Source organism: Eleutherodactylus coqui, chromosome 1 (genome assembly GCF_035609145.1).
Source record: "Eleutherodactylus coqui strain aEleCoq1 chromosome 1, aEleCoq1.hap1, whole genome shotgun sequence".
Lineage (NCBI taxonomy): Eukaryota > Metazoa > Chordata > Amphibia > Anura > Eleutherodactylidae > Eleutherodactylus > Eleutherodactylus coqui.
In genome coordinates, this window is record NC_089837.1 from 283,266,684 (window position 1) to 283,293,314 (window position 26,631).

General features: G+C 47.9%; 1 protein-coding gene across 2 annotated transcripts in view; it reads left to right on the top strand.

The window, feature by feature from the left end:
- Positions 1-595: 595 nt before the first annotated feature.
- Positions 596-26,631, top strand: part of VEZF1 (vascular endothelial zinc finger 1) — a 54,852-nt gene continuing 28,816 nt past the window's right edge. The window contains exon 1 of one of the 2 annotated variants that reach the window (XM_066572367.1): positions 596-994. In XM_066572367.1, coding sequence (XP_066428464.1) covers positions 962-994 — 33 coding nt within the window. In that variant the 5' untranslated portion in view covers positions 596-961. The remainder of the gene's footprint in view (positions 995-26,631) is intronic. The other variant, XM_066572361.1, reaches the window with a different exon arrangement.

Genomic DNA, 26,631 nt, shown 5'->3' on the forward strand with positions numbered 1-26,631 from the left:
GTGGCGCAAACACGCCAGTGTGAATGGACACGACTGTATGTAGAATGTGGAGCAGGTGGATCTCCATGTATCTGCGCTACGTGTCATCGCAGGCCGGGTGACAGCAGGCATGCAGGGGGAACCAGGTACCAGCTGCTGTGCTGCACTGCGGGCTGGTCTGACTGCCATACATACTACTACCATGACCGCACGGCCGGCCGGGTGTGGCAGTCGGGCGCATTCTGCGGTCATGTACTTCTAGCTCCGTTCTCAGCAGCGGCGGCGGGATCGGGCAGCCCTTATAGCCGCAGCGCAGGAGGAGGCCGAAACCCTCAGCATGGCTCCACACAACCAGCGAGTCTCGCCGCCTCCTCACTTTCTCTTCCGCCCATTAACATAACCCACAGCCGACTCGGGGTGAGAGGAGCTGCCCGCGGGGCACGGTATGTCGGGGAGGAGGAGAAGGAGGCGGAGATCATATTAAAACAATAGGCGGCTAGAAAATGGCAGCCTGATAATACTAGCGCGGGAGAGGAGCAGCAGCAGCAGCTTTTGTCTTGGACGGACGGCGGTGCCGGAGGTGACGGGGCTTCCCCCCCCTCCTCCTCGGCCGCCGCTGTCCGTACAATAAACGGCTCATCACAGTTATTGCCCTAGTAGTATTATTAGCAGCTAGTCTCGTGCACAGCCTCCAGTAGGCGGGAGGCAGAGGGGAAGACTTCGTTTCCACCCACATCCCCCCCCTACCAATGACCCAGGGTGCAGGAGACGCGCTATCCCGCTCCCCATTCCCCCTCCTCCTTCGGAATGGTCTCTCCCAGAGGTTACCGGAAGTTGTGCGGCGCTGCCATGTTTTCAGCTGCTTTGTTGTAGGTTTCATGTAGGAGCCTACGCTGTTTTTTTTTTTTTTCGCCTCCTTCCTATTTTTTTTTTCTTGTGTTCCAGCAGGCGCTCTCCTCCTCCTCCGCTCCCCGCGACCGCCATGGAGGCCAACTGGACGGCTTTCCTGTTCCAGGTAAGGGAGAAAAGCAGGTCTATGTGCGCCCGGGATGCGCAGGGTAGCGGTGACCTCCTCCTCCCCCGAAGCACAGCAGCCGCCTCCCTCCTCTCCCCTCCCCGGGAAGCGGGGACACCCGGGAGCAAACTTCCCCCCTCCTTCACCACCACCTCCTCCTCCTTCTTCTTCCACATCCTCCTCCTCTCCCGGCCGCGCAGCGACATCACACCCGCACACAGAGCAGGAGCCTGGCGCCGAGCGGCCTGCTGTGGGCTAACGGGACGCGGGGAGCAGCGGCAGACAAAGGAGCGCCGTGTGTCTGCAGCTCCGCGCTGACAAGTGCCCGTTATTCTACCCCTGTAGAACAGAGCGCTGCTAATAGCGCCGAGTCCCTGGCCGGCGCTCCTGTCATACGTGTCCGGCGGTGTCTCCGTACTTTGCGCTGTGTCATCCCGAGCCCCGACCGCCCCTCCCCCAGCGCGGATTATGGCGGGCCGCGGCTCCTTCTGGTGCTTCGGCTGACTTTATTAGCAGAGAGGCGGGAATTGTGACCGCGCCGCAGGGCACAGCTGCGGGCGGCTTCTCACCCCACGCTGCGTGGCCGAGCGCTGTGCTCCGGACAATGGCCGCTCTGCGCGGGGAGCTGACGGAAGAGGCTCGTCCTCTATTGTGCAGGCGGCGGCGGGAGCACTTACCGGGAGCACTTACCGGCAGCAGGGCTCCTGCCCGGTTAGTGGCGGTGCGACAGCTGCCGATTAAACTGTAAACGTAACAAATCCGCTGCCGTGTTTTTATGGTGCAAAAGTAGTAAACTGAGGCCCCACATGAGGCTGGTATGGCTGCGCTGGCGCTGCCCGCAGGGTGGGGGGCACCTGTCTATATTGTTGGATGGCCCAAAACTTAAAGCGTGGAATTGCTGTAGTTGGCTCAGGCCACTCGCACACAGCGGCCGCAAAACACTTGTTTGTGTGATCACAGCGTTTTGCTGTGATTTTACCGTAGTTTCCAGATGCAGTTTACTGCGCCCAATAGCAGTTTTTACCGACCCCATCATTGTGATGGGGGATGAGGTGCGCACCGTCGAAAACCTGGCAAAATAGAGCAGACGGCGCCCGAAGATCGCAACATTAGAAAATGCCACGTTTGAGTGCAGGTCTGCAAGGCCCCATTGAAATCAGTGGGCACGTTGTACCACGATTACCACGGCATTCAAAACACTGCAGTAAAAAGCGCGTGTATGAGAGTGGCTTCGGGGTTAAAGGGAAGCTGTCACGTTCACACAGCACACTACACTTAGGCCCAGGGTCCACGGGCGGATCTGATTTGCAGGTGATGCGCAAATCAAGCCACCCATATGCATACATGCGGATTTGATTTGCGGAACCTATTGGTCCGGGGGGGGGGGGGGGGGGGGGGGGGGGGGATTGCAGCCTGCTCCGTTTCAGTGCAGATACCACACAGACGGCTTCCATTCAAGTTACTGGAAGCTGTCCAATCCACGGCCTGTTGACAATTCAGTTGCGGACGGGCTGTGGATTCAGCGGCAAAGCAGGAGTTTAACAAAAAAACCCTCTGCCTGTGAGGCGCGCTAGCACTTCACACATCTGCAGGGAAGAAAATGAAGACCCGGACGGGTGAGCAAAGACCCGCAGTGTCCTCGGCTGCGGGCAGGGTCGGATTCCGCTGTGGGCTCCCGCATGCAGAATCCGATCCACTCGTGGACATGAGGCCTAAGTTACCGTGCTGTTAGGGGACATGACAGTCAGGTGAGGTATTTCTTAGGTCACTCTCATCCTGGTGCTTTTACCGCGATTAGCATGGCGTTTTCGAACTCTGTGCTTTTCACAGGGACAACACTCCCATTGATTTCAATGGGGCTTCACAGACTTGTGCTTTAACGCGGCATTTTAACGCTACAATTTTCAAGATCTGTCTGCTCTAATTTTGTGCACTTTAATGATTTTTTTTAACACACCCCATCACAATGATGGGGTGCATTAAAAACCACAGTAAAACAATGTGTTTGAATCGCGCACATGGCACTGTGAAAGGATGGAGTTGCAGTGTCGGCGTGATCTTAGGGAGCAGCCACAGCATCGTAGGAGCCAGGGAGTATAAGAAATGCATCGCCTGGCTCCCTGTTACGTACCCTAACAGGATGTGACAGGATCCCTTTAAGTTAGAGGGGTTGTCTGAGATTCTTTTCAGTAAAACACAGTTCCTCCTGCATTAAAATAACAAATGGGCATCTACTCACCTCTCCCACTCCTTGCTGTGTCCCAGAGAGCTGCTTGCTTCCTTTGTTTACAGGCTGCAGTCCCACGTGTCTACGGGATTTAATTGGCTGCAGCAGCCTGTAAACGTGAAGTCACACGGACTACCCGGAGTGGTGGCACGGGACACAGCGGGGAGAGGTGAGTATATGTCTATTTGTTGTGTTTTATAGAAAACAAAGATCTGAGACAGCCCCCTTTAAATGTAGCTGTCAACGTAAAAGAATGACATGTCATTTTTTCCCAGAAAGTAGGTGGGTATAATTGGTGGTGAGGGATCTAGCCCTGTAAGAGGGCAGCATACTTGAGTATTTAACCCCTTTGTGACATCGCGTGTGTGTAGGGTTAGTATGCAGCTCACTAGGCAGCAGATGTTACATAGCTGACACCCAGCCATTTGACCATTTAAATGTCATAGTGCTGAGGGCAGCATTTAAAAGGCTGAACAGAGGGAGAGGAGTATCCTTTGATCGGCAGGTTGCCGTGACACACTGGAGCATAGTAAAGCTCCCAGGCATGCCTTAAGTGTCAGCCTATTAGGCCACTCTCACACATGTGCTTTTTAGCACAGTTACATAAAATTTTAAACGCTGCAGTAATTGTGGTAGAACGCTACCACTGATTTCAATGGGGCCTTGCAGACCTGCACTCCACCGTGGCATTTTCTAACGCTGCGATTTTCAGGCACTGTCTGCTCCATTTTCTTGCGTTTTAACACCTCTCATCACCCATCAGAATGATGTGTTGCGGTTAAAACCGCTGTTGAACACACTAACCTGCATTTGAAAACGGTGGTAAAATCTCAGCGTTTGCTGACGTTGTGTGTGAGTGGCATTAATATGTTCAGTATTGCACATACTGTGGAAGTGATCAGACTTTCATAGGTGTAAGGCCGCCTGCAGACGGGAGGAAATTCTGCGTCGGGATTTCCCGCGGAATTTCCGCCCCTGGAAGCTGCCATAGGATTGCGTTAACAAACGCAATCTTATGCAGACGGCCGCACGAAATCTCGCGCGGCAAACAAATCGCGGCATGCTCTATTTCTGTGCAGGGCTCGCACAGCCCGGCACAGAAACGTCACTCGCCGGCCACGCTCTGGGCATGCGCCGGCACATGAAAGAGCTGGGGCCGCGGGAGAGGTAGGTGCCTGCGCTGCTCTCTGCAGAAGGTCAGGTCCCGCTGCGAGAATTCTCGCAGCCGGATCCGACCCGGCCGTCTGCGGGCAGCCTAAGGCTGGTGATTTTCACGCACGAGTTCCGCCTGATAGTGATGTGGAGGGAACTTGCATGTGAAAATAACTAATTGATTTCAATGTGTTTATTCACATGAGCAATTTTTTCTCTCAGCGATGCTGCAAGATAGAAAAATCTCTGCATGTCCTATTTTTGGGTGCAAGTGTGATTTCTACCATTTAATCCCTTAGTGACCGCCCTACAGTATTTTTACATCCTGCACCTGCAGGACATGTATGGAGGTCGCTCAACCTCCCTCCATACATCATGGGTGTCAGCTGCTTCTTACAGCTGACACCTGCGGGCAACAAACACGGCCAATTAACCCTTTAAAGGCTGTTAACCCTTTAAATGTCGCTGTCAATTCTGTCAAGTCAAGCCCCTAATCATCCCTTTTTGCAGCTTTGATAAATTGCCTCTAAATTGCCAACGTTGAAATAAGGTGGTCATAATGTGACTCGACTGTATGTATGTGTGTCAAATAAATAATATAAAATATTGCATATACACAGGGTTAACTAAATTAAACTTCTACCAACGTGAAGGTATCTGGAGCGTGTTCTACTGCTGTAATGAGACAAATTCAGACAACGACCACTTCAAGTGACTTGCAATTTCTTAACTTTTTTAAAAATAGTCATTAATAGGTGGTGCTGTAGCAGACCAAGTGTACCGTGATGAACCTGCATTGGTGTCAGATCTGAAGGACAGCCTGTGTCTGTGTTTTGGAGTGAATAAAGCTGAGTCGGTGTGTTCAGCAGTGGAAGCATGGTTTTGCGAATGGAGAGCATTGTTGAAAACCAAGGGGGCTTATTGAACATCTGTTGCGTTATTTCCATAGCTACAACGCCACCTATTCAAATTTTTTTCTAAATGGCTAATGCGTCATCTTGAAGTGGTCATTGTCCAAATTTCATCTCAGTTGGAGCAGCAAAAGGCCCTTCAGAGGCCTTTGAGCTGGGAAAGTTTAATTTCACTAACCCTGTCAATATAATATACACTATGTTGACAAAAGTATTGGGACACGCATAAGTGATGAAATTCGATGTTATTTACATTTTTCAATACTGTGTAGGGTTGCCTTTGGCTTCAATGACTGCAGTAACCCTCTTAGGCTGATATCTACCAAATTCTGATGTGTGGAGGGATTTCCCTCCATTCCTGGAGGAGCGCTTCAAAATTGTGATGCGGGGGATGATGGGCTTGCTCGAATATAGTGTTTTATTTTGTCCCAAAAATGCTTGATGGGATTGAAATCCTGATTTTGGGCCACCCAATGAAGTTTGCAGACATTCTGCTCCTCAAACCAATCCTCAACACTGCATTCTGTATGACGTGGTGCTCGGTCATCTTGCTAGAGACACGGAGCTGTACCAAAGAATTGCCCCAGGGTAGATAGTGCTTCGTTGTCCAAAATGTCTCTATATACCTACTGGCGTGGAGGGTAGACTTTACTGTAACCAATGACCCTAGTCTTTCCCAGCAGAAACACCCCCACACCATAACAGAACCTCCTCCAAACTTCACTGTTGGGATGATAGTCTCATAGAAACCATTGTCCCAGCAACCCAAATGTGGTCCTCTAATCAGAATATGGTGTACTGTGATTCAGCTGTCCACAACACTTTCACTCTTTTGCAGTCCAAAAATTATGCTCTAAGCACCATCGCAGGCGCCTCTGTGCATTCACTGCTGTGATATTGGGCTTGTGAGCAGTCGCTCATCCATGGTAATCCTCCGCATGCAATTCTCTATGGATGGTTCTGATAATGGATGTTCCAGTAGTCTGTGAGATTTCCTGAACGAGTGTTTCAGCAGACAATGTGCATGATGGCTTCACAGTTCATACAAGACTTTGTTTTTCATGTTCTGTCAGTTTACTTGGTCTCCCCAAACGTGGCTGCATTACACACACCCCAGACTGTTTACTTTTCCCAAAAAACATTGCCAAGAGTGGACTTACAATCATAGAATGGTAGAGTTGGAAGGGACCTCCAGGGTCATCGGCTTCAACCCCCTGCTCAGTGCAGGATTCACTAAATCATCCCAGACAGATATTTTTCCAGGCTTTGTTTGAACCCTTCCATTGAAGGAGAATTCACCACCTCCTGTGGTAACCTGTTCCACTCATTGATCACCCTCACTGTCCGAAAGTTTTCTATAATATCTGTGTTTCTTTCCTTTCAGTTTCATCTCATTCCTTCTAGTCTTTCCTTGTGCAAATGAGAATAGGGCTGATCCCTCTGCACTGTGACAGCCCCCCAGATATTTGTAGACAGCTAATAAGTCTCCTTTTAGCCTTCGTTTTTGCTAGCTAAACCTTCTTAGATCCTTTAACTGTTCCTCATGGGACATTATTTGCAGACCACTCACCATCGTGGTAAGGGGGGCTCCTGCACACTTGCATTTTTCTTACGTGTTTTTTTTCACGCGATTGTCAATGGGACTTTCTAATGTAAAAAACGCATAACAAGTTGGTGCTTTTCAATTTTTGTACGATGCATTTGTGTCCCACTGACAATCGCGTGAAAAAAATGCGCAAGAAAAACGCAAGTGTGCAGGAGCCCTAACTCTTCCCTAAACTTACTACAGATTGTGTATATGTGCGTTTGTGTGTATATGTGATATATAATTTTTTTATTTTTTTTAAAATTGTGATGTCCAGAATTGGACACAGTATTCCAGATGAGGTCTGACCGAGGAAGAGTAGAGGGGGATAATTGCCTCACGTGATCTAGCCTCTATGCTTCTCAATACATCCCAGCATTGTGTTTGCTTTTTTTGCTGCTGCATCACACTGTTGACTCAGGTTCAGTATATCCAAGTCTTTTTCCCATATGCTGCTGCTTAGACCAATTCCTCCAATTTAGAAGATCCAATAGCACTGATTGGTTCATGCATCCGACTTGCATATCCCCTTTTGCCTGACAGCACAAGATTAGTGGATGCCCCAATACCTTTGTCACTACAGTGTATATAGACTCATACACTGCCTTGCAGATAAAATGCCACACCATGATGAGATGAGAATTAACAGAGAATTAAGTTCTGAACAATCTGTTCGAATTTCAAACAATTACGTATCTCCTGTGGCCCAGTAAATGGGATCATCAGTAAGTAGTGTGTCCAACATATTAGGTGATTGTCATTAACATGCTGTTGAAGTAATTAAATCACTCAAACACTCTCCTTGGGTACCGTTGACTATGTTCTACAGTTCATCTTCGTTGTGTGGCCATGGGAGAGCATTCACTTGACATCCCACAGATTGTCGATTGGATAGAGATGTGGGGATCGTGCTGCCCAAATCAGCTAGACGCCTTGCAAAGCATGCTTCCTTTTATTTGCTGTGTAGGGCCACATTTTGTCCTGCTGGAAAATGGTTTTGAGTACACCCTGAAGATATGATAGTGACAGGCTGCATCTGGTCACAAACGTAAGGACATACTGTCAATGTGCACCTTGTGTATTAGAGTTGATCAGCTGTTGTTGCTCATGGCACCACAAATCCACATTGACAAGATGTATGGCAATCGGTCCAATTGCCACGTTGTCTGCCGAATCATAGAGAAACTGTCATAGCCTATAATGGAGCATCCAAATCTGTACACTGCGCAATGGCCTCCGCTGTGGATCGTGGAGACACTACAGTGTGATGCCGGATGCAGCGAACTGTGACGTTTTATTTCGATGCTCCAGTCCTACTGAGATAATGCACATTTCCCTCCGACATCATGATAGCATACATCTGGAGGTTGCTCACCTGCTGACCTGATGGGACAGGAAGAGGCAGAACATAAAAGGCACCTCCCCTCCACCAAACACCAGTGCTTTTCCTGTCCCTCCAGGACAGCAGCGGCAGAGCTCCAGCGATGCTGTCCCATGCCGGAGGTTCCAGGACTTACCGGTGAGCGGCGGCATCTCTTCTGGCAGCCCCGGTTGCCCAAGTGGGAAGTACCTCATCTGGGAGCTAACCAGGGACTGCGTGGGCCTGGGTCCAAGGACGGGCTTTCTGGAACCACTGCGGCCGTCATTCAGGCGGCGGCCGCCATCTCTAAGATATCATCTTCTGGCAGCCCCGCTTGCCCCAGTGGGAAGTACCTCATCTGGGTGCGAATCGGGGACTGCGTGGGCCGGGGTCCAAGGACTGCCTTTCCGGCACCACCGCGGCCGTCAACCAGGCGGCGACCGCCATCTCTGGGTCCCGGCTGTAGCGGGCGAAACACAAGGAGTGTGACGCCAGACACTCCGCAAGAGGGCGTGGCCTCGATGGAGTACACAAAGGGGCGCGGCTTGGCGCCAGATTCAAAATTTAAAGCCCCTGCACCAGGCGGCTGGTGTTTTTTCTTTTCACGCTAGGAATCGATTCTAAGGACAGGAATGGATCTCACAAGTGCAGCATGTCGGCCAAGAGAGGACCCAGAGAATCTCCAAACTGTAAGTGGTCCTGTGGGCCAACCTACAGACACCTGCACTATACTTCCCTTACTAACAGAGCTCTCCCTTGTCATGTACGACAGGGATACTCAAAAACCTAGGGGGGCTAGGAGAAGTAAAAAGCGTCCTGTATGCTTACAAAACTTGACTACTCCTATTCTAAAACATTATGCGCTTCCTGCTCAGCGAAAATTCTGCAGGAAGAAAAATCTTCCCCCATGTCTGAAATCCAGTCAGTTGTCCGGGAAGAAACAGTCCTACCTCTCGGACCTCCAACCAGGGCCCTTAGGGGCCACAAGAGGGTCTGCTCCGGCAGTGTTAGAGTCCGACTCTGACATGGCAGAAGAATTAGATCTTAAAGATCTTGGAAGTGTCGCAGGGGGAGAAAAAATATCTCGTTTTCGAAAAAACGCTAACAGAAACCTTGCACTGTGCAGGACGTCATGTTGCGAGTCTGCTTCCACAACGTAAATCTACATTCCCTGTAAAGCACTTAAACCATTGATCCTTAAAGGGGTTGTCCCGAGAAAGCAAGTGGGGGTAAGCACTTTTGTATGGCCATATTAATGCACTTTGTAATATACATCGTGCATTAAATATGAGCCATACAGAAGTTATTCACTTACCTGCTCCGTTGCTGGCGTCCCCGTCTCCATGGTGCCGTCTAATTTCAGCGTCTAATCTCCCGATTAGACGCGCTTGCGCAGAAGGGTCTTCTCCCTACTCTTGGGTCTCGGCACGAGCGGCGTTCTGGCTCCGCCCCTTCTACGCATCATCGCGTAGCTCCGCCCTGTCACGTGTGCCGATTCCAGCCAATCAGGAGGCTGGAATCGGCAATGGACCGCACAGAGCCCACGGTGCACCATGGGAGAAGACCCGCGGTACATTGTGGGTGAAGATCCCGGCGGCCATCTTGGTAAGGGAAGTAAGAAGTCGCCGCAGAGCGGGGATTCGGGTAAGTACTAAACTTTTTTTTTTTTTTTTTAACCCATCCCTTGTGTGTCTCGCGCCGAACGGGGGGCCTAGTGAAAAAAAAAAAAAGCCGTTTCGGCGCGGGACAACCCCTTTAATGATTGGAATTGTATGGATCAAGCTCCGTTAATTTCTAAAAGAATTTTAGGAGTGTCCTTTATTTGCAGACAATGAAGTGGCTATCCTTGAGGAGACGCCAAATGTTGACACTAAAAGAACTGGACTACCATCTGAGGATACGTCCCACTTAAAGGACTCCATGGACAACAAAGTAGACATGACCATGCGTAAGGCTTGGTCCACGTCCAGCTTCATTATAAAGCTAATATTGTGGCCACCTTGGTGGCTCGCTCTATGGCGGTTTGACTAGGTCAGCTTCTACGGTCCGCTTCGGAACCCGCGTGGTAGCCCTATCCAACACGAGCATCTCTTCTGCCAGCCCCGGTTGCCCCAGTGGAAAGTACGTCATCTGGGAGCTAACCGGAGACTGCGAGGGCCTGGGTCCAAGGACGGGCTTTCCGGCACCACTGCGGCCGTCATTCAGGGGTAAAGTAGTGGTCAAGAGACATAACCTCCAAAAATAGGTTGGGTACCCTACCCTTTCGGGGCGGCTAGTCATCAGACCCCGCAAAAAGCGCCTTAATTCCATGTCCCTCGTCTACAACATAAGTGGGGAATGGAAAGACCGGAGGAAGCGGTAAGGCTCTTACTGTTGTCCCTCAACCTGCATCTTCATGCCCGCAGAAGATTAGTTCACTTGTGCACTAGTTGGAGAAACATAGCTACTGACGGTGCCTACCACACGCTGGGAAACGATCCTAATGACAGGAATCGATCCCACAAGCGCAGGCCTGGTGACGGAGGGGTACAAGATTTGAGCTAGAACCCCGCCCTCCAAATAGATTCATTTTAAACTCGGGGGACTGTGTGGGCCTGGGTCCAAGTACGGGCTTCCAGTTCCACCGCGACCGTCATCCCGGCACCAACCCTAGAGCAGGCTCTACTTAAGGGTGAACAAATCGTGCTGGATATCGGTGCAGTTATCCCCATCCCTAAGACGGAATGGGGGGAAAGGGTTTTTACTCCCCTCTCTTTCTGGTTCCCAACCAGATGGCTCCCACCGATGGAGACTATCAGAACCGCAACCCCCCTGATTGGTAGGGATAACGTTATGGCTACGATTGACATAAAGGATGAGTATTATCACATCCCCAGTTATGTCAACTCGCAAAAAGTTCCTAAATTTGCACTGAGAATGGCGCCTTCCCTTTGGAATCTCCTCTGCTTCACGGATCTTCTCCAAAGGGGTGATTGAAATGGTAGCCTTTCTGCACAATCGCGGGATTATCATCATCCCCCATCTGAAAGGGGGCATAGCTCAGTAGATGGTTCCCTGCTGGTGGCAGATCCCCTCACTATTCTGAGGTCACACTGGGGGTCCACGCTTCAGCTATCTAAGGGTCTGAGCTGGATCTAAGCGCAAATACCAATTGCCGTCTTCTCTTTTCCCGAGACTCGGAGAAACAAGCCTTAGGCACGGGCGCCCCCTCTCACCCCTGGGTTTGGGACTTGGCTTACGCTTTTTCCCCTTTACCCCTGATTCCGCTACTCCTAAAAAAATTACTGCGGCCAAGGCTGTCAGTAACGTTAGTAGCGCCTTATCGGCCCAAAAGACCTTGGTTTCCTCTCCTGAGATCTGTCAGTGGGAGAGCCTCTCCATCTTCCGTCAAGACTGGACCTATTGCTGCAGGGTCCTCTCCTCTACCCGGAGGTTCACAAGTTCAGGCTTAGAGTCTGGATCTTGAACGGGTAAAATTCTTAGAAAAGGGTCTATCATCTAATAGGGTTTCCACTAATTGCGAGAGCCTTATGCCCTCGATGGAAAAGATTTATTCCAAAGTCGGGAAAAAATTCTCAGAATGGATGGGTCAGGACATCCAATCAGACATTCGTAAAAAATTTAACATTTCGTCCAGGCAGGCCCGGATAAGGGTTGAGTCCAGATTCCCTCAAAGCCCAAGTAGTGGCTTTGAGGGCATTCTTTGATCTCGTGCTTGCTGAGCACAAGGGGATCAGGAAATTTCCTAGAAGGGCGAGTAGACTGCATCGATTCATAAGGCTGATGGTTCCCCCCCTGGGATCTGACTATAGTCCTTCAGGCCTTCTGTGATTTTCCCCATTTGAACCTATTAGAAACCTATCCATCGCCTTGCTGACGTACAAGGTAGCCCACCTTGTGGCAGTTATGTCGGCTATGTGCGTGGGTGAAATTCAGGCCCTTTCGCAAAGGGCCCCATATATGACTATACACCCCGATGAGATCGTATTCTCCTTAGACCCTTCCCTCCAACCCAAAGTCTTGTCAGACTTCCATGGAGGCCAGCCAATAGTCATTCCAGCCTTTGTCTAAATTTTAAAAACGAAAAGGAGCAGAGGCTCCATAATCTTGACGTTAAATGAGCTGCATTAGCGTACCTTGAGGCAACGGAAAGTTGCAGAAAGTTTGACAAACTTTCGTTCAGTTTCAGGGGCAGGCCAAAGGGAAGGCTACTTCTAGAGATTCAATAGCCAGGTGGCTCAGAAGAGCCATCCAGGAGGCTTACAAGGCCAGGGCATTCCCCAGAAGGTTTGAAAGCCCACTTTACTCGGGTGGTGGCATTTTCCTGGGCAGAAAGAGCGCACGCCTCAATCGAACAGATTTGTAACTCAGCCACATGGACTTCTAGTCATACGTTTATTAAACCTTATAGGCTGGACATTAAAATCTAGTGAGGATGCAACCTTCGGGAGGAAGGTGCTTCAAGCAGTAATCCCTCCCTAAAAAAGCCCATGCCAGTTATTTGGTATTCCTCCAGATGTATGCTGTCATGATGTCGGAGGGAAAACGGGAATTTTTCTTACCGATAATTCCCTTTCTTGAAGGCATCATGACAGCATACGGGCTTTCCCCCTCCCCCCCCCTACCGACACGGTTACCCTTGTTTGTTTAACACATGAGGTTATGTGTATGCTTATGATTTCTTTGTCTAAGGTGTGTGGTGCCAATAAAACACACCTGGTTAAGTATACTGTCACTGTGGTTATTTGGAACGCACTGGTGTTTGGTGGAGGGGAGGTGCCTTTTATGTTCTGCCTCTTCCTGTCCCATCAGGTCAGCAGGTGAGCAACCTCCAGATGTATGCTGTCATGATGCCTTCAAGAAAGGGAATTATCGGTAAGAAAAATTCCCGTTTTTGTTTCGCTGACCACTTTCCACACACATGACCCATGCTTGTGGCATTTTGTTGAGTGTCTGCTGATTGTGGCATGTAAAGCTCCCTGTGTGATATCATTGGCTCTCTGCTATGTAATCATGCAGGGTCGTTGGGTTGCCATGCCTACTGGATCTAGAACTCTGGTGTCCGGGCCTGTGATCACTATTGTGAGCGACGATGCATTGCAATACAGAAGTACTGCAATGCATTATCATAGCAATCAGAGTTTTTCAAATTCCTGTCCCATACAGGGATGTAAAACAAAATCCCCTTCTGTGTGCACTTTCCACTCTTTGTATAAGAACCCCACATCCTTGGTATTATCTTACCTATTACGACCTGGACAGAAGAAAAAAAAACCCTATATGGAGGCAAAATGGCTATTTTCATCATTTTGTCTTCCAAAAAAAAAATACAATAAAAGTAGTCAAACCATATATACCCCAAAATTGTACCAATGAAAACTACAACTCGTCACACAAAAAAACAAACCTTCACAGAGCTCCATTCATATAAGAATAAAAAAGTTATGGGACTTTAAATGCGGTGATGTAAAAAAACAAACAGGAAGGTGTTTTTATTGTTCAAAAATAAAATTTTTGTTATCGTGATCATACCAACCCGATTTATGTCATTTAGGCCGGGCTCACGGGAGCGCAATTTAACTGCATATTGCACACACGTAATACGTGATGGGTTGAGTCAATAAAAGTACCGTATATACCGGCGTATAAGGCGACGGGGCGTATAAGACGACCCCCCAACTGTCACCTTATACGCCGGTATTACAGTGGAGAAAAAAAAAATCTGTACTCACCTCCCCCGGCGTTCTGTCGCGCTCCGGCAGGATGTCGCTCGCTCCTCGTCCCCGGCGCAGCATTGCTTTCTGAATGCGGGGCTTGAAATCCCCGCCTCCAGAAAGCTAATACACACGCCGTCAGCCAGTTACAGAATGGCTGTGATTGGCTGAAGGCGCACGTGGCTTCAGCCAATCACACTATTCAATGACATCATTGAATGGGTGTGATTGGCTGAAGCAACGTGCGCCTTCAGCCAATCACAGCCATTCAATGCTGTCATTGAATAGCTGTACCGGCTGACGGCGTGTGTATTAGCTTCCTGGAAGCGGGGATTTCAAGCCCCGCATTCAGAAAGCAATGCTGCGCCGGGGACGAGGAGCGAGCGACATCCTGCCGGAGCGTGACAGAACGCGGGGGGAGGTGAGTAATGATTTATTTTTTTACATTTTTTTTTTTGTATTACCGGTGCATAAGACGACCCCCGACTGCAGAGCAGATTTTTCGGGGTTCAAAAGTCGTCTTATACGCTGGTATATACGGTACATCGAATTTTCATTGATCTATTCACCCTTGCGTATAAGCATGTTCTGTTTTACCACGTCTTATGCGTGATAGAGCCCTATTCTCTATGGTTGCGTATAAAAACACTGTATATAGGCAACATGGCTAAGAGACAATAAAAGGAAAGTTTGAAGAAAAAGAAAAGAAACTAGGAAGCCAGTGCGTGAGATACTGTCATGTGCAGACATATGCAATCGTAAACATAGTGATCCGCATCTCCGCATGCCAGTAAAAAGCTGACATTTTTATGCAGCGTTTTACAGTACGGTTGTATGAGTCCGCTCTTCTGCGGTATGATAATGCCGTAAAAAGCCCACATTTTTTTCTCTCTGCACTCCAAAAAAAAATTAAGTATTAGAACACATTATATGTACCTCAAAATGGTACCAATAAAAACTACAGTTCACCACATTGAAAACAAGCCTCATATGGCCATGTCCACAGAAGGAAAAAAAATTATGGATTTTTGAGAATCCCAAAAAAATCATTGCATCCTTATGGCGAAACTTACTGAGGGGTTCTGTCCAGGTATGAATGTGCAAAATGCTGCAGGTCACCTGCAGAGTTTTATCGATTTTTGTAAACAACGGAGAGACTGCGTGCACTGCGCATGCCGACGTGTTACATGTTCAGTGTGACCTTTTTATTTTAAATAATTCTCTTCCTTTTCAGAGCAGGAATGTGTATGAAAATGTCACCCACAGTAAAGTATTAGGCCTTTCAGCTCAGCTGAAAACGCAGCCAAAGAATGCTGAAAGAAAAAAATAAATAAATCAATACTCGCCTAGCTGCTGCCGTCCGGGTTGTTATCACTGATCTCTGCCGCTGCTCCTGGCTTCCTCTGCACTGACAAATCTATTGCCAAAGGCCAGGTTGGGGACCCCACCTCCAGCATTGCTGTGATTGGGCATAGAGCCTGTGCTGAGAACCAATCACAGCCCTTCATTGACTGCCTCAGCCAATCAGAGCTTGCCAGGGTGAAAACGCCCAAAGATAGAACACGCAACGCTGTCAAAGTGCATCTTTGAAGACGCTGCGTTTTCAGCTTGTGTGAGCAGCCCCATTGAAATGAATTGCAGTAAATGAAAGCCGCCCGTCCCACGATACTCCATGCTGAGGGCACAGCGGAAGTATCGCAGCAATCTGTGTTATACACGGTGCATGTGGGATGAGTTGTACTTTTTAATAGTACCATTTGTTGATCCACACAACGTTTTGATCCCTTTTTTATTACGTTCTTTGTAAGACAAGACGGGCAAAAATAGTTATCGCCATATATATATATATATATATATATATTTCTTTTTTCAATGACGTGCACTGTGGGGGTTAAATAATGTACTAGCTTTTATTTCTCTGGGTCATTACAAACCTAGAGATACCACGTTTTTTTTTTGGTTTTTTTTCTATTTACATGGTAAGGCCTCCTGCAGAAGACTGGGTTGGATCCCGCCGCGAGAATTCTCCCAGCGGGATTCGGACCCGTGCCCCTGCAGGGACCTGCGGCTCTCCTGCTCCCGGTGTTTCCGAAGCTCTGTGATGTGCAGGCTGCCGCCCAACCGGCGCTTGCACAGAGCGGAGTCGGCGGGTCTTTACTGATATTTACATAGTAAATAGTACATGCCGCAGTTTGTTTTTACGCGACAAATCGTGGCCGTCTGCATAGGACTACGTATTGTAATGCTATCCTATGCAGGCGGGCATGGGCGGAGATTCTGCGGGAAATCCCGCCGTGGAATTTCCGCCCGTGTGCAGGGGGCCTATAGGGAGAAAGGTGCGTATAAAAAACAAAACAAACATACTATATATTTTTTTACCTTGCTAGCGTTTTATTTTTGTTCCACTAGTGAACTTGATTATCAGCATCTTTTAGCATTCTTCTAATACACTACTGTTTTTCAGTATAGTAGTGTATTAGAAAGCCTACGACGTTCAGCTTCATAGGCCACTGTATCTGGCAGACTCTTGAGGCTATATTCAAGCCTCTGGGTGCCATAGCAACCCATCGGTGATTGTGGGGGTCTCATGGGTGACAGAGGGAGCCTTCTCCTGGCAGCCTCTTAAATGCTATGGTCAGACTGATCACAAGGTAGAAAGGGCTGCCAGGGATCGGAGGTTTCTTTGGTCCCCCATGTTAGAGAAAGTGCCAGGGTGTCATCTGACTGCTAAGCATCCACTCTCCCTGGCATGGGAGACTCGCACTTGGCTTTTCATTCAGCTACACTGCAAAATAAAGCCCCTTAACTGCTGCCGTTAAAGGGGTTGTCCCGCAAAAGCAAGTGCAGTTAAACAATTCTGTATGGCCATATAAATGCACTTTGTAATATACATCGTGCATTAAATATTGGCCATACAGAAGTTATATACTTACAGCCCCCCCCAGGGCGCCGACCGAAGCCTTGCGCAGACCAGCTGTGCGGCGCGAGCACGCTGGAGCGGCTCCATTTAACGGGACAGAGAGGCAGACTGCGCAGGCGCGTCTAATCGAGGCAGAAGAAGGCTTCGGTCGGCGCCATGGAGACGGGGACGCCAACACCGGGGGGGGGGGAATAATAACTTCTGTATGGCCAATATTTAAAGGGGTTGTCCCGCGAAAGCAAGTGGGGTTATACACTTCTGTATGGCCATATTAATGCACTATGTAATATACATCGTGCATTAAATATGAGCCATACAGAAGTTATATACTCACCTTCCCTGCGCTGGCGTCCCCGTTTCCATGGTGCCGTCTAATTTCAGCGTCTAATCGCCCGATTAGACGCGCTTGCGCAGAAGGGTCTTCTCCCTTCTGGTCGGTCCGGGCACGAGCGGCGTTCTGGCTTCGCCCCCTTCTACGCGTCATCGCGTAGCTCCGCCCCGTCATGCGTGCCGATTCCAGCCAATCAGGAGGCTGGAATCTGCAATGGACCCCACGGTGCACCATCGGAGAAGACCCGCGGTGCTTCATGGGTGAAGATCCCGGCGGCCATCTTGGAGGAAAAGAAGGAAGAAGTTGCAGAGCGGGGATTCGGTTAAAGGGGTTGTCTCGCGGCAAACATCAAAATTTTACATTAGCCCATTCCCCCTGTCACCCCCCTGGCATAAAATGGCAATTTAAAGCGGTTTTTAAACCGCTTGCTACTCACCGATCCGACGAAATATGGAGTTATAAAAATCTTCTCCCTAAGATGGCCGCCGGTCCTTTCCCAGGGATCGCGGTTTTCTCCCAGGGATGCACTGCGGGTCTTCTCCCAGGGATGCACCGCGGGTCTTCTCCCAGGGATGCACCGCGGGTCTTCTCCCAGGGATGCACCGCGGGTCTTCTCCCAGGGATGCACCATGGGCTCTGTGCGTTCCATTGCCGATTCCAGCCTCATGATTGGCTGGAATCGGCACACGTGATGGGGCGGAGCTACGATGACGACGCAGTGACCAGCTCTCCGGCACGAGTGGCCCCATTCACCAGGCAGAAGACCGCACAGCACAAGCGCGTCTAAAAACACCAGAAGACAGCGAATTTAGACGGATCCATGGCGACGGGGACGCTAGCAACGGAGCAGGTAAGTGAATAACTTCTGTATGGCTCATATTTAATGCACGATGTATATTACAAAGTGCATTAATATGGCCATACAGAAGTGCTGAACCCCACTTGCTGCCGCGAGACAACCCCTTTAAGGAAATTTTTTTTTTTTAAATTTCAACACATCCCTTGGGTTTGTCCTGCGCTGAACGGGGGGCCTATGCAAAAAAAAAAGCCCGTTTCGGCGCGGGACAACCCCTTTAATGCACGATGTATATTACAAAGTGCATTTATATGGCCATACAGAAGTGTTTAACTGCACTTGCTTTTGCGGGACAACCCCTTTAAGGAGTTAAACTGACTGCCCGAGTGAACAAGCAATTTTGTCAGTGTTAAACTAAACTTATTTTATTTAGTTTTTATTTGCTTAGTTGAGATGATCTAGTCATACTACAGACACAAAAATAAGACTATTTATCCCCTCAATAACCGGAATGGTCGGACTGATCACAAGAAATTCACTAAATTAATTTCAAATAAAAATTCTTTAGTGCCCCTCCCCCCTTCTTCAAAGAAAAAGGGAAAAAAATATATAAATATTTCTATTTAGAGCCCTTTCCATTGGACTTCTGAAATGCCAGGCTGTTACCTCGACATCCATCATGTGCAATAGAGAGACACTCCTGCATTGTCATACATGGGCATCAACTACTATACTTATATTTGTGTTGAAAATTATATATATTTAATATTGCGAAAAGTTGTAGGCCAGTACAGGAGAAAAAAAATGCAGTAAGAATGCTTTCAAAAATATACGTGTTTATAGTTTATTTTCGTCAATTAACAAAATGCAAAGTGAATGAACTGAAATTTTTTTTTTTTTTTTCTTTAAATCAGATCATTTTAATTTGATTCTATTTTTGAATGCAATTAATATACATAAAACATAGCATTACCCCAACAATCAGAACTACATTTAGGCGAATTAATCTCCCCATTAGGGTGACTACCCACTACAGTTTTTTTCACTGTGAAATTCGCAGCTTTTTTTTTTTCCTGCAGGGGTCTATGGGACTTGTAATGTAATTTCGTCGTAAATTGCGATTTTGTGTGATCGCAATTTTAACATTACAAGTCCCATAGACCCCTGCAGAAAAAAAAAAACACTGCGAATTTCGCAGTGAAAAAAAACTGTGGTGGGTAGTCACTAGGGATGAGCGAGTATACTTGCTAAGGCACTACTCGCTCGAGTAATGTGCCTTAGCCGAGTATCTCCCCGCTCGTCCCGAAAGATTCGGGTGCGGGCGGGGAGCTGCAGGGGAGAGCGGGGAGGAACGGAGGGGAGATCTCGCTCTCCCCTGCTTCCCGCCGCAACTCACCTGTCAGCTGCGGCGGCCCCCGAATCTTTAGGGACGAGCAGGGAGATACTCGGCTAAGGCACATTACTTGAGCGAGTAGGGCCTTAGCGAGTATACTCGCTCATCCCTAGTAGTCACCCTTATACATACATTCATGTCTGAGGAAGAATCCTGAGAGGTTGGAAAGCTCGCTATAACATCATGTATTTTTGTTAACCATTAAAAGGTATCATATCTACAAGATTACTTAGTTTCTCTTGCTGGGAGCAATCGCATACAAAAAAGTGTTGGTGTTTTTACTTATTTTTTTCCTCCCTATCTCTTCTTCACCTTCTTACCTCTCTCCCTCACCCCCTAAAAATCCCATCAGCCTTTGTACAATATCTCAAATGGCAAAATTATTATAAAAAATATCCAGAAATACCCTGAGATTTCCATGATTGAAAGTTTCACACACACACCAAACATGTTATCACCTCAATACCCGCTTGTCTTCTGCATCCAGCTGTTCTCTGCTCGGAGTGCCTGGCTGTTATACAGCCGAGCGCTTAGAGCCGGATATGGAGAACACAGCTAGACAGGTCTGTTCTTCATACCCCGCCTGTCATCAGGGATCGGGATACAGCTGAAACAATAGTATCTGCTGTGTTCCGCTGTGAATCCCTGATAACTGATCTTTCAGCATGCTGAAAGATCAGTGATGGCTTAACGAAAACTTCACAATGTCAGTGCAGTTAGACACAACGATTATCGCTCGAAAGATGGCTTTGAGCGATTTATGTATTTTTTTTTAGCGAAAATCCTCTAAAAGGGCCTTAATTTGGAAGTCCATCCAACCTAGGTGTATTTTCAGTAGGAAGTGTTGCTACTTCTTCCCTTAACTCATTGAGTGTCAAAGGAGCCTCTAACATCGCTCTCTGATCATCAAAGTTGGCAATTGTACCAGAGCTAAATATTCATAAATATCTTTGTGACCAGCCCATAGTGTTTTTACATCCTGCCTAAGTGGGCTTTAACCCCCGGGGACGTAAAAACATGCTTTCTGCGGAGATTAACGCCACGTGGGCTGTGGACGTGACAGCTCCATGCTGTAGGTGCCCGGAGGTAACTGTCAACATGGAGCTGTGATCCGGGGCTGCGGGATAGCGTTGATTGCAAAAAAGTTTTAAAGTTAAAAATTCAGCTGCCCTCATGGATCGGCTCCGGCGGGCCAGCTGAGATTACTCACCCCGGTCCTCCGTGCTGTCCCGTGGTGATCTAGTCCTCCAGGACCTGACGCTGGCAAATTTGAAATATCCTGACTCCCGGCTAACTTCAGGAGATGTCACTGGGGACTGCGGTGACAAAGGGATAACTGTGATCACGGAAAAGTGAAAAAAAAGTTAACGTTTCACCTCCCCTCATGTATGTGGTTGCCGGTCACATGATCACAGTTATCCATCAGATAACTGTGATCATGGAAAGTTAAAAAGTGTCAAAAGTTAGTTTTATCTTCCCTTGCGTATCGTATTCGTGAGGGGAGATGAAATTGCATACCTAAGGTCCCCAGATTTGTTCCCCGATGGGATCTTTCTCTGCGGACCTTACCCCGGCTTTGGCGCATGTGCCCATCAACATAATAGCGGACTCGTGCAAAAGTCAAGGATTAAATCTCCCTGCTCCTGGCTACCAAAGGTAGTTAAGAGCTTGGAGATGTCGTGGGGGGGGGGGGGGGGGGGGGGCTGCGGTATGCGGTTACTGGTCAAGTGATCGCTGTTATCCATTGAATAAAGGCGATCACCTAAGTTTTTTTTAAAAGTTGAAGTATCATCTCCCCTCACCAATGCAATCAGTGAGAGGAGATAAAACATCTTACCAGAGGCCTCCGCATTTGAACCATGATGCGATCATCCTCCATGGAACTTTCTGGCTTCTGCACATGCGCCCGCCAGCGAAATGCCGGAGACATGCGCAGGAGCCGGGGAGCCCAGGAAAATTAAAATCTCCCTGCTCCCGGCGACCAGCAGTCACCGAGGGCCAGGAGCAGTGACCGGTGGCCTCATTGAGCGGTCCCCGGTCACGTAATAAAAAGGTAGCAATCTACCTTAGGCCGGTCTCACATGAGCGGATAGGAATTGTGAATTCTGCATCCGTTTGATCTGCGGTAATATGCAGATCAATCAAATGTATTGGATTGCACAATTCCGCTCAAATTAGCGGGTCGAAATTATGTAATCACTCGCAGAAAACAGAATGGAGCATGTTCTATTTTACCGCGGATATCTGCAACATAACGCCCATTGTGCTCTATGGTCGCAGATATACCCGCTGCCCATACTCAACTACATTGTATATGGGCTGCAGGTACCTGCATCATCGCTAACCGCCGGCGTGGGAAATATAAACAAAGGCCTGTATGAGTATGCAGTTATGCGCAGTACACGGCCGTATACGGCCGTATGCAGATCCACAGCCAGGCTCAAAGCTGGGATCTGCTGCAGGCCTCTGCAAGTGGAGTCCACATACGGCTGTGTGAGCCCGACATTATTCAGATCGCTACCTATAATATGTAATTTATAAGAAGCCCTGGAAACGCTCGCCTTACTGCAGTTCCAGGAGCAGCTTGTTGAGTGCGTTCTGTTTGAGACAGCCGAACCTCAGCAAGCTTACGAAGCCTCCCAGAGCGCCACTTTTTACACCCCGTCCCTGCCACTGAGGTCAAGAAATACCCCCCAAAAATGCCCCATGTGCCCATCCCAACCAGGCCTCCGTAATTACCCTTGTCTTTGGACAATCAACACAGTTTACATTATTACTTTTAGGGAATGGCAAAAAATGGGGATGGGAGTCAATTTTTTTTTTCTGCGCAAGACGGCAATGGGGCCTAGAATTTATTCGGTTGTGCCCTGAAATCCAGCTATTTGTTCTAGAAGTAGATTGGGGCGCAAGTCTTCATTCATGTATGTGCGGTACAAAAAAACTTTCTAAAATGACACAATGAAAATCGTAATTATTTCTTTCTGCTTTGCTTAGATTCATTCAAAAACTGTGGGGTCAACATACACAGTACACCCTTAGAGGAATTAATTTTCAAAATGGGGTTATTTATATGGGTTCTCCATCATTTTAGCTGCTCAAGGGCTCTACAAGCGGGCAATGGGGCCTAAAACGCCTTCAAGCAAAATCTGTGTTCTGAAAGCCACCGGCTGCTCTTTTCGGTTTTGGCCCTGTTGTGCATACAGACATAATATTAGGGCCACAATGGGTATGTTTCTGAACACGGAACAAACAGGGCTGTCCATTTTGGGGTGTAAATTCTCATTTTCATGTGCACTCAAGAAAAAAAAACTGCCTTTAAAATAATTTATTTGTAAAAATATGAAATTTTATTTTTTCTCCTCTAAATTGCATTAACTCCTGAAAAAAAAACTGTTCAGTCAAAATACTCATGACAACCCTCAGTGAATACATTAAGGGATGTAGTTTTTAAATTGGGGTGATTTGGAGGGGTATCTATCATTCTGACACCTATGAGCCTTTGCAATCTTGGCTTGGTGTAGGAAAACAAAGTGTTCCTCAAAATGTTGATAATCCATTTTAAATTTGTACATCTCCTAAGTGGTTAAAAAAGAGAGCTTTTTAAATGTGTGTCCAGAATAAAGAACACAGATTGGAAATGTATAGCTTATTAAAAATTTGTACAGTATTTTTGCTCATATTTTGCTCATATATTACAATTGAAAATTTTCCCAACTTTGGCATTTTTAATAAATATACACAAATTCCTTCAGACTATTTTTACTACCTAAAACAATGTCGGAATCACTTAGATATGCAAAACCTTTACAGAGTTATTCCATGTTAAAGCGACATATGTCAGATATACAAAATTTGGCCTGGTCATTAAGGCGCAAACAGGCTTTGTCACTAAGGGTTTAACTTAGAAACAAATAAAATGGAGAAAAAAGATGACACGTCCGGTGGTGGGCGGGGACGCGTATTTATGTGATACATCCGCTGTGCTACAGCAGAAGTATAGCGTGACGGCCGGCTTCCATTGATTACAATAGAAGCTGGCCTGTGCGTATTCCCGTGGCAAATAGAGCATGCCACGTTTTCTTTCACGCGGTGGAATTCCACAGCGTGAACATTGAGCTGTTAGGTTCAATAGAACCTAATAGCTGTGGGACAACGCCGCGCATTTCAGCGGCAGAAATCCGGCTGTGGGTAATGGCCCTAAATGGGTTCTGTTAGAGAAAAAAAAAATCAATGTTTGTCAATTCCTCCCCAGGCAGCCTTCTTACCGCATCTTCTCCTGGCTCTTCCAGTCCCCCGGGTCATGTCACCTCGAGCCGGCTGGATCTAAATAACGTACATTGCCGGCAGTTTGCTTCCTGCAGGTCAGTATATGCCCAGTCACTAGTGACGTAGCATTTACTGTCCAGCCGGGAACGCCAAATCTTATGGCGAACTATTGCTGAGACTCTTGCTGTGAGTGTTCATATACTATTGCTGCGAGACACTGCACATGTGCAGTTGTGGCAATAGCATGGCATAGGATTCGGCATTCCCCTGTTAAGCAGTGAACGCTACGTCACTCATGAAATAGAGTACACTGTCCTGCAGGAAGCAGAATGCTGAGAATGTACGCAACGTCACAGGAAGAAGAGGAGTCAGGATTAGATGTGGGAAGAAGACTGCCTGGGGAGGAATAAGTAAGTATTGTTTTGTTTTTTTTTCCCCGATGACAGAACCCTTTTAACAAAAATGTTTAAATAAGAAGTTCACTTGAGTCTTAACACAATTCACATACACTGTTCATAAGTGCTTTCGGCATGTCTAAGCCCCTCACCTCTCAGTCCAGGGTTCCTGCAGTGGATTGTGTAGTCCTTCTTCCTTCCTTCCTTGCATGTATGAGCGACAGCCTGCCTAGTTAGCACATGGCAGCTGCTGTGGCCTGTCGGTGTGGCTGTTGGTGGTAGCCCCCTTCAATTTGGCTTTCACTATGGCCACCTGCAGACGGCCCAGTCGGATCCCGCTGCGAGAAGCGGTCCTGGGCCCTTGCAGAGGTTTGTGGCTCGCCCGCTCCCAGCGTCTTCTCTCTGCGCTTTGTACCGGCTGCCGGCCAGCCCGCGCATGCGCAGAGAGGAGCTGGCCTGTCACTGCAGACATTTCTGTGCGGGGCTCTGCGAGACTTGCATAGAAATAGAACATGCCCCGATTTGTTTTCTGTGTGTGATTTCACGCGCACAAATTGCGACTGGCTAGGATTGAGTTTTCTAAAGCAATCCTATGGCAGCGTCTAAAGGCGGAAATCCTGCCGCGGAATTTCTGCCCGTGTTCAGGGGGCCTATGGCTAGAGTTTGTGAGCAGTAATATCTGTGTATGAGGGGCTGCTGATAGGTCTTTTGCTTTACCCAGAAAGAAAGGTGATAGGAAGATGAAACTTTACATTTATTCCACATACCCTCCACTGATGTCAACGCACTTCTTACAGCAGTAGTCCAAGTTCAGTAAGCCGTGCAAAAAGAAAGATTTCAGTTGTGCCTCAAACCAGTCATCCGTAGCAGCCATGGCATCAGAAATGGTGTGAAATGTGGTACCTTTGAGGTGTTTCTTCAGGTTTGGAAACAGATGATAGTCAGAGGAAGCTAGATCTGGTGAACAAGGTGGGTGGTCAACCATCTGGAAGCCTAGCTCCACCAGTTTTGCCGTGGTTGCTTGTGCAGTGTGAGCGGAGGCGTTGTCTTGCAGGAACAAGATTTCTTTGGACAGCTTGCCGCTCCTTTTGGCATTCAGAACTGCCTTCAATTGGTCCAAAAGTTCAATGTAATACCTTGCATTGATGGTGGAACCATTTTGAAGGTAGTCCACTAGCAGCATGCCCTCCTTATCCCAGAACACAGACGCTATCACCTTAGTGGCTGATTTTTGCACCCGGAACTTCTTTGGGTGAGGAGAACCACTGTGCCTCGACACTTTTGACTGCTCCTTGGTTTTAAGGTCATACAAATAAATCCAGGTCTCATCCATAGTGACCAGTCGATCCAGGAAGTTCTTATCGGTCCGGAAACGCTGACAAATGGGAAGTTTTCACTCGCATGCTTTTCTGATCTGTTGTCAAACATTTGGGGACCCACTTTGCGGATAGCTTCTTCATGTTCAAATGTTCATGGGTAATAACACAAACACGTTCACGAAAAATCCCCATGATGTCTGCTATTCCTTTAGCTGAAATTCGCCGATTCTCCAGTATGAGGTTGTGCACAGCATCGATGATCTCCGGAACAACAACCTCTCTCGGTCGTCCAGGATGTTCCTCATCATTGGTGCTGAAGTGGCCCGCTGTAAATTTGGCAACCCAGTTCTTAACTGTAGAATATGAAGGGCATTGCTCCCCCAATGTCTGCGACATATCACCATGAATATCCTTTGCGGACTTTCCTTGCAGAAACAAGAATTTTATCACTCCTCTGCTCTCATTTGCTGTGAATATCCCCTTAGACTCCACCATTTTGTTTTCGCGCATGCCTAGATCACTGTTGCCATAAGCTACAAACGCAACATTTTGAGAACATATATTAAACACATAAGGTTTTCATGTGATGTAACATTCGTTACCATGAAAACAGAAAAAGAACACAAAGCCAAAGACTTATCAGCACCCCCTCGTAATAGAAATACTCTTGTATGTCCCTGGAAAAAAATGTGGTCCCCATGAGCTGATCTTGTGATCTGCAGTTTAGTAAGGCTGTATTACTTGTTTTGTCCTTTCTGTAGGTAATATTCTATGGACATACCGTATATACCGGCGTATAAGGCGACGGGGCGTATAAGACGACCCCCCAACTGTCACCTTATACGCCGGTATTACAGTGGAGAAAAAAAAAATCTGTACTCACCTCCCCCGGCGTTCTGTCGCGCTCCGGCAGGATGTCGCTCGCTCCTCGTCCCCGGCGCAGCATTGCTTTCTGAATGCGGGGCTTGAAATCCCCGCCTCCAGAAAGCTAATACACACGCCGTCAGCCAGTTACAGAATGGCTGTGATTGGCTGAAGGCGCACGTGGCTTCAGCCAATCACACTATTCAATGACATCATTGAATGGGTGTGATTGGCTGAAGCAACGTGCGCCTTCAGCCAATCACAGCCATTCAATGCTGTCATTGAATAGCTGTGCCGGCTGACAGCGTGTGTATTAGCTTCCTGGAAGCGGGGATTTCAAGCCCCGCATTCAGAAAGCAATGCTGCGCCGGGGACGAGGAGCGAGCGACATCCTGCCGGAGCGC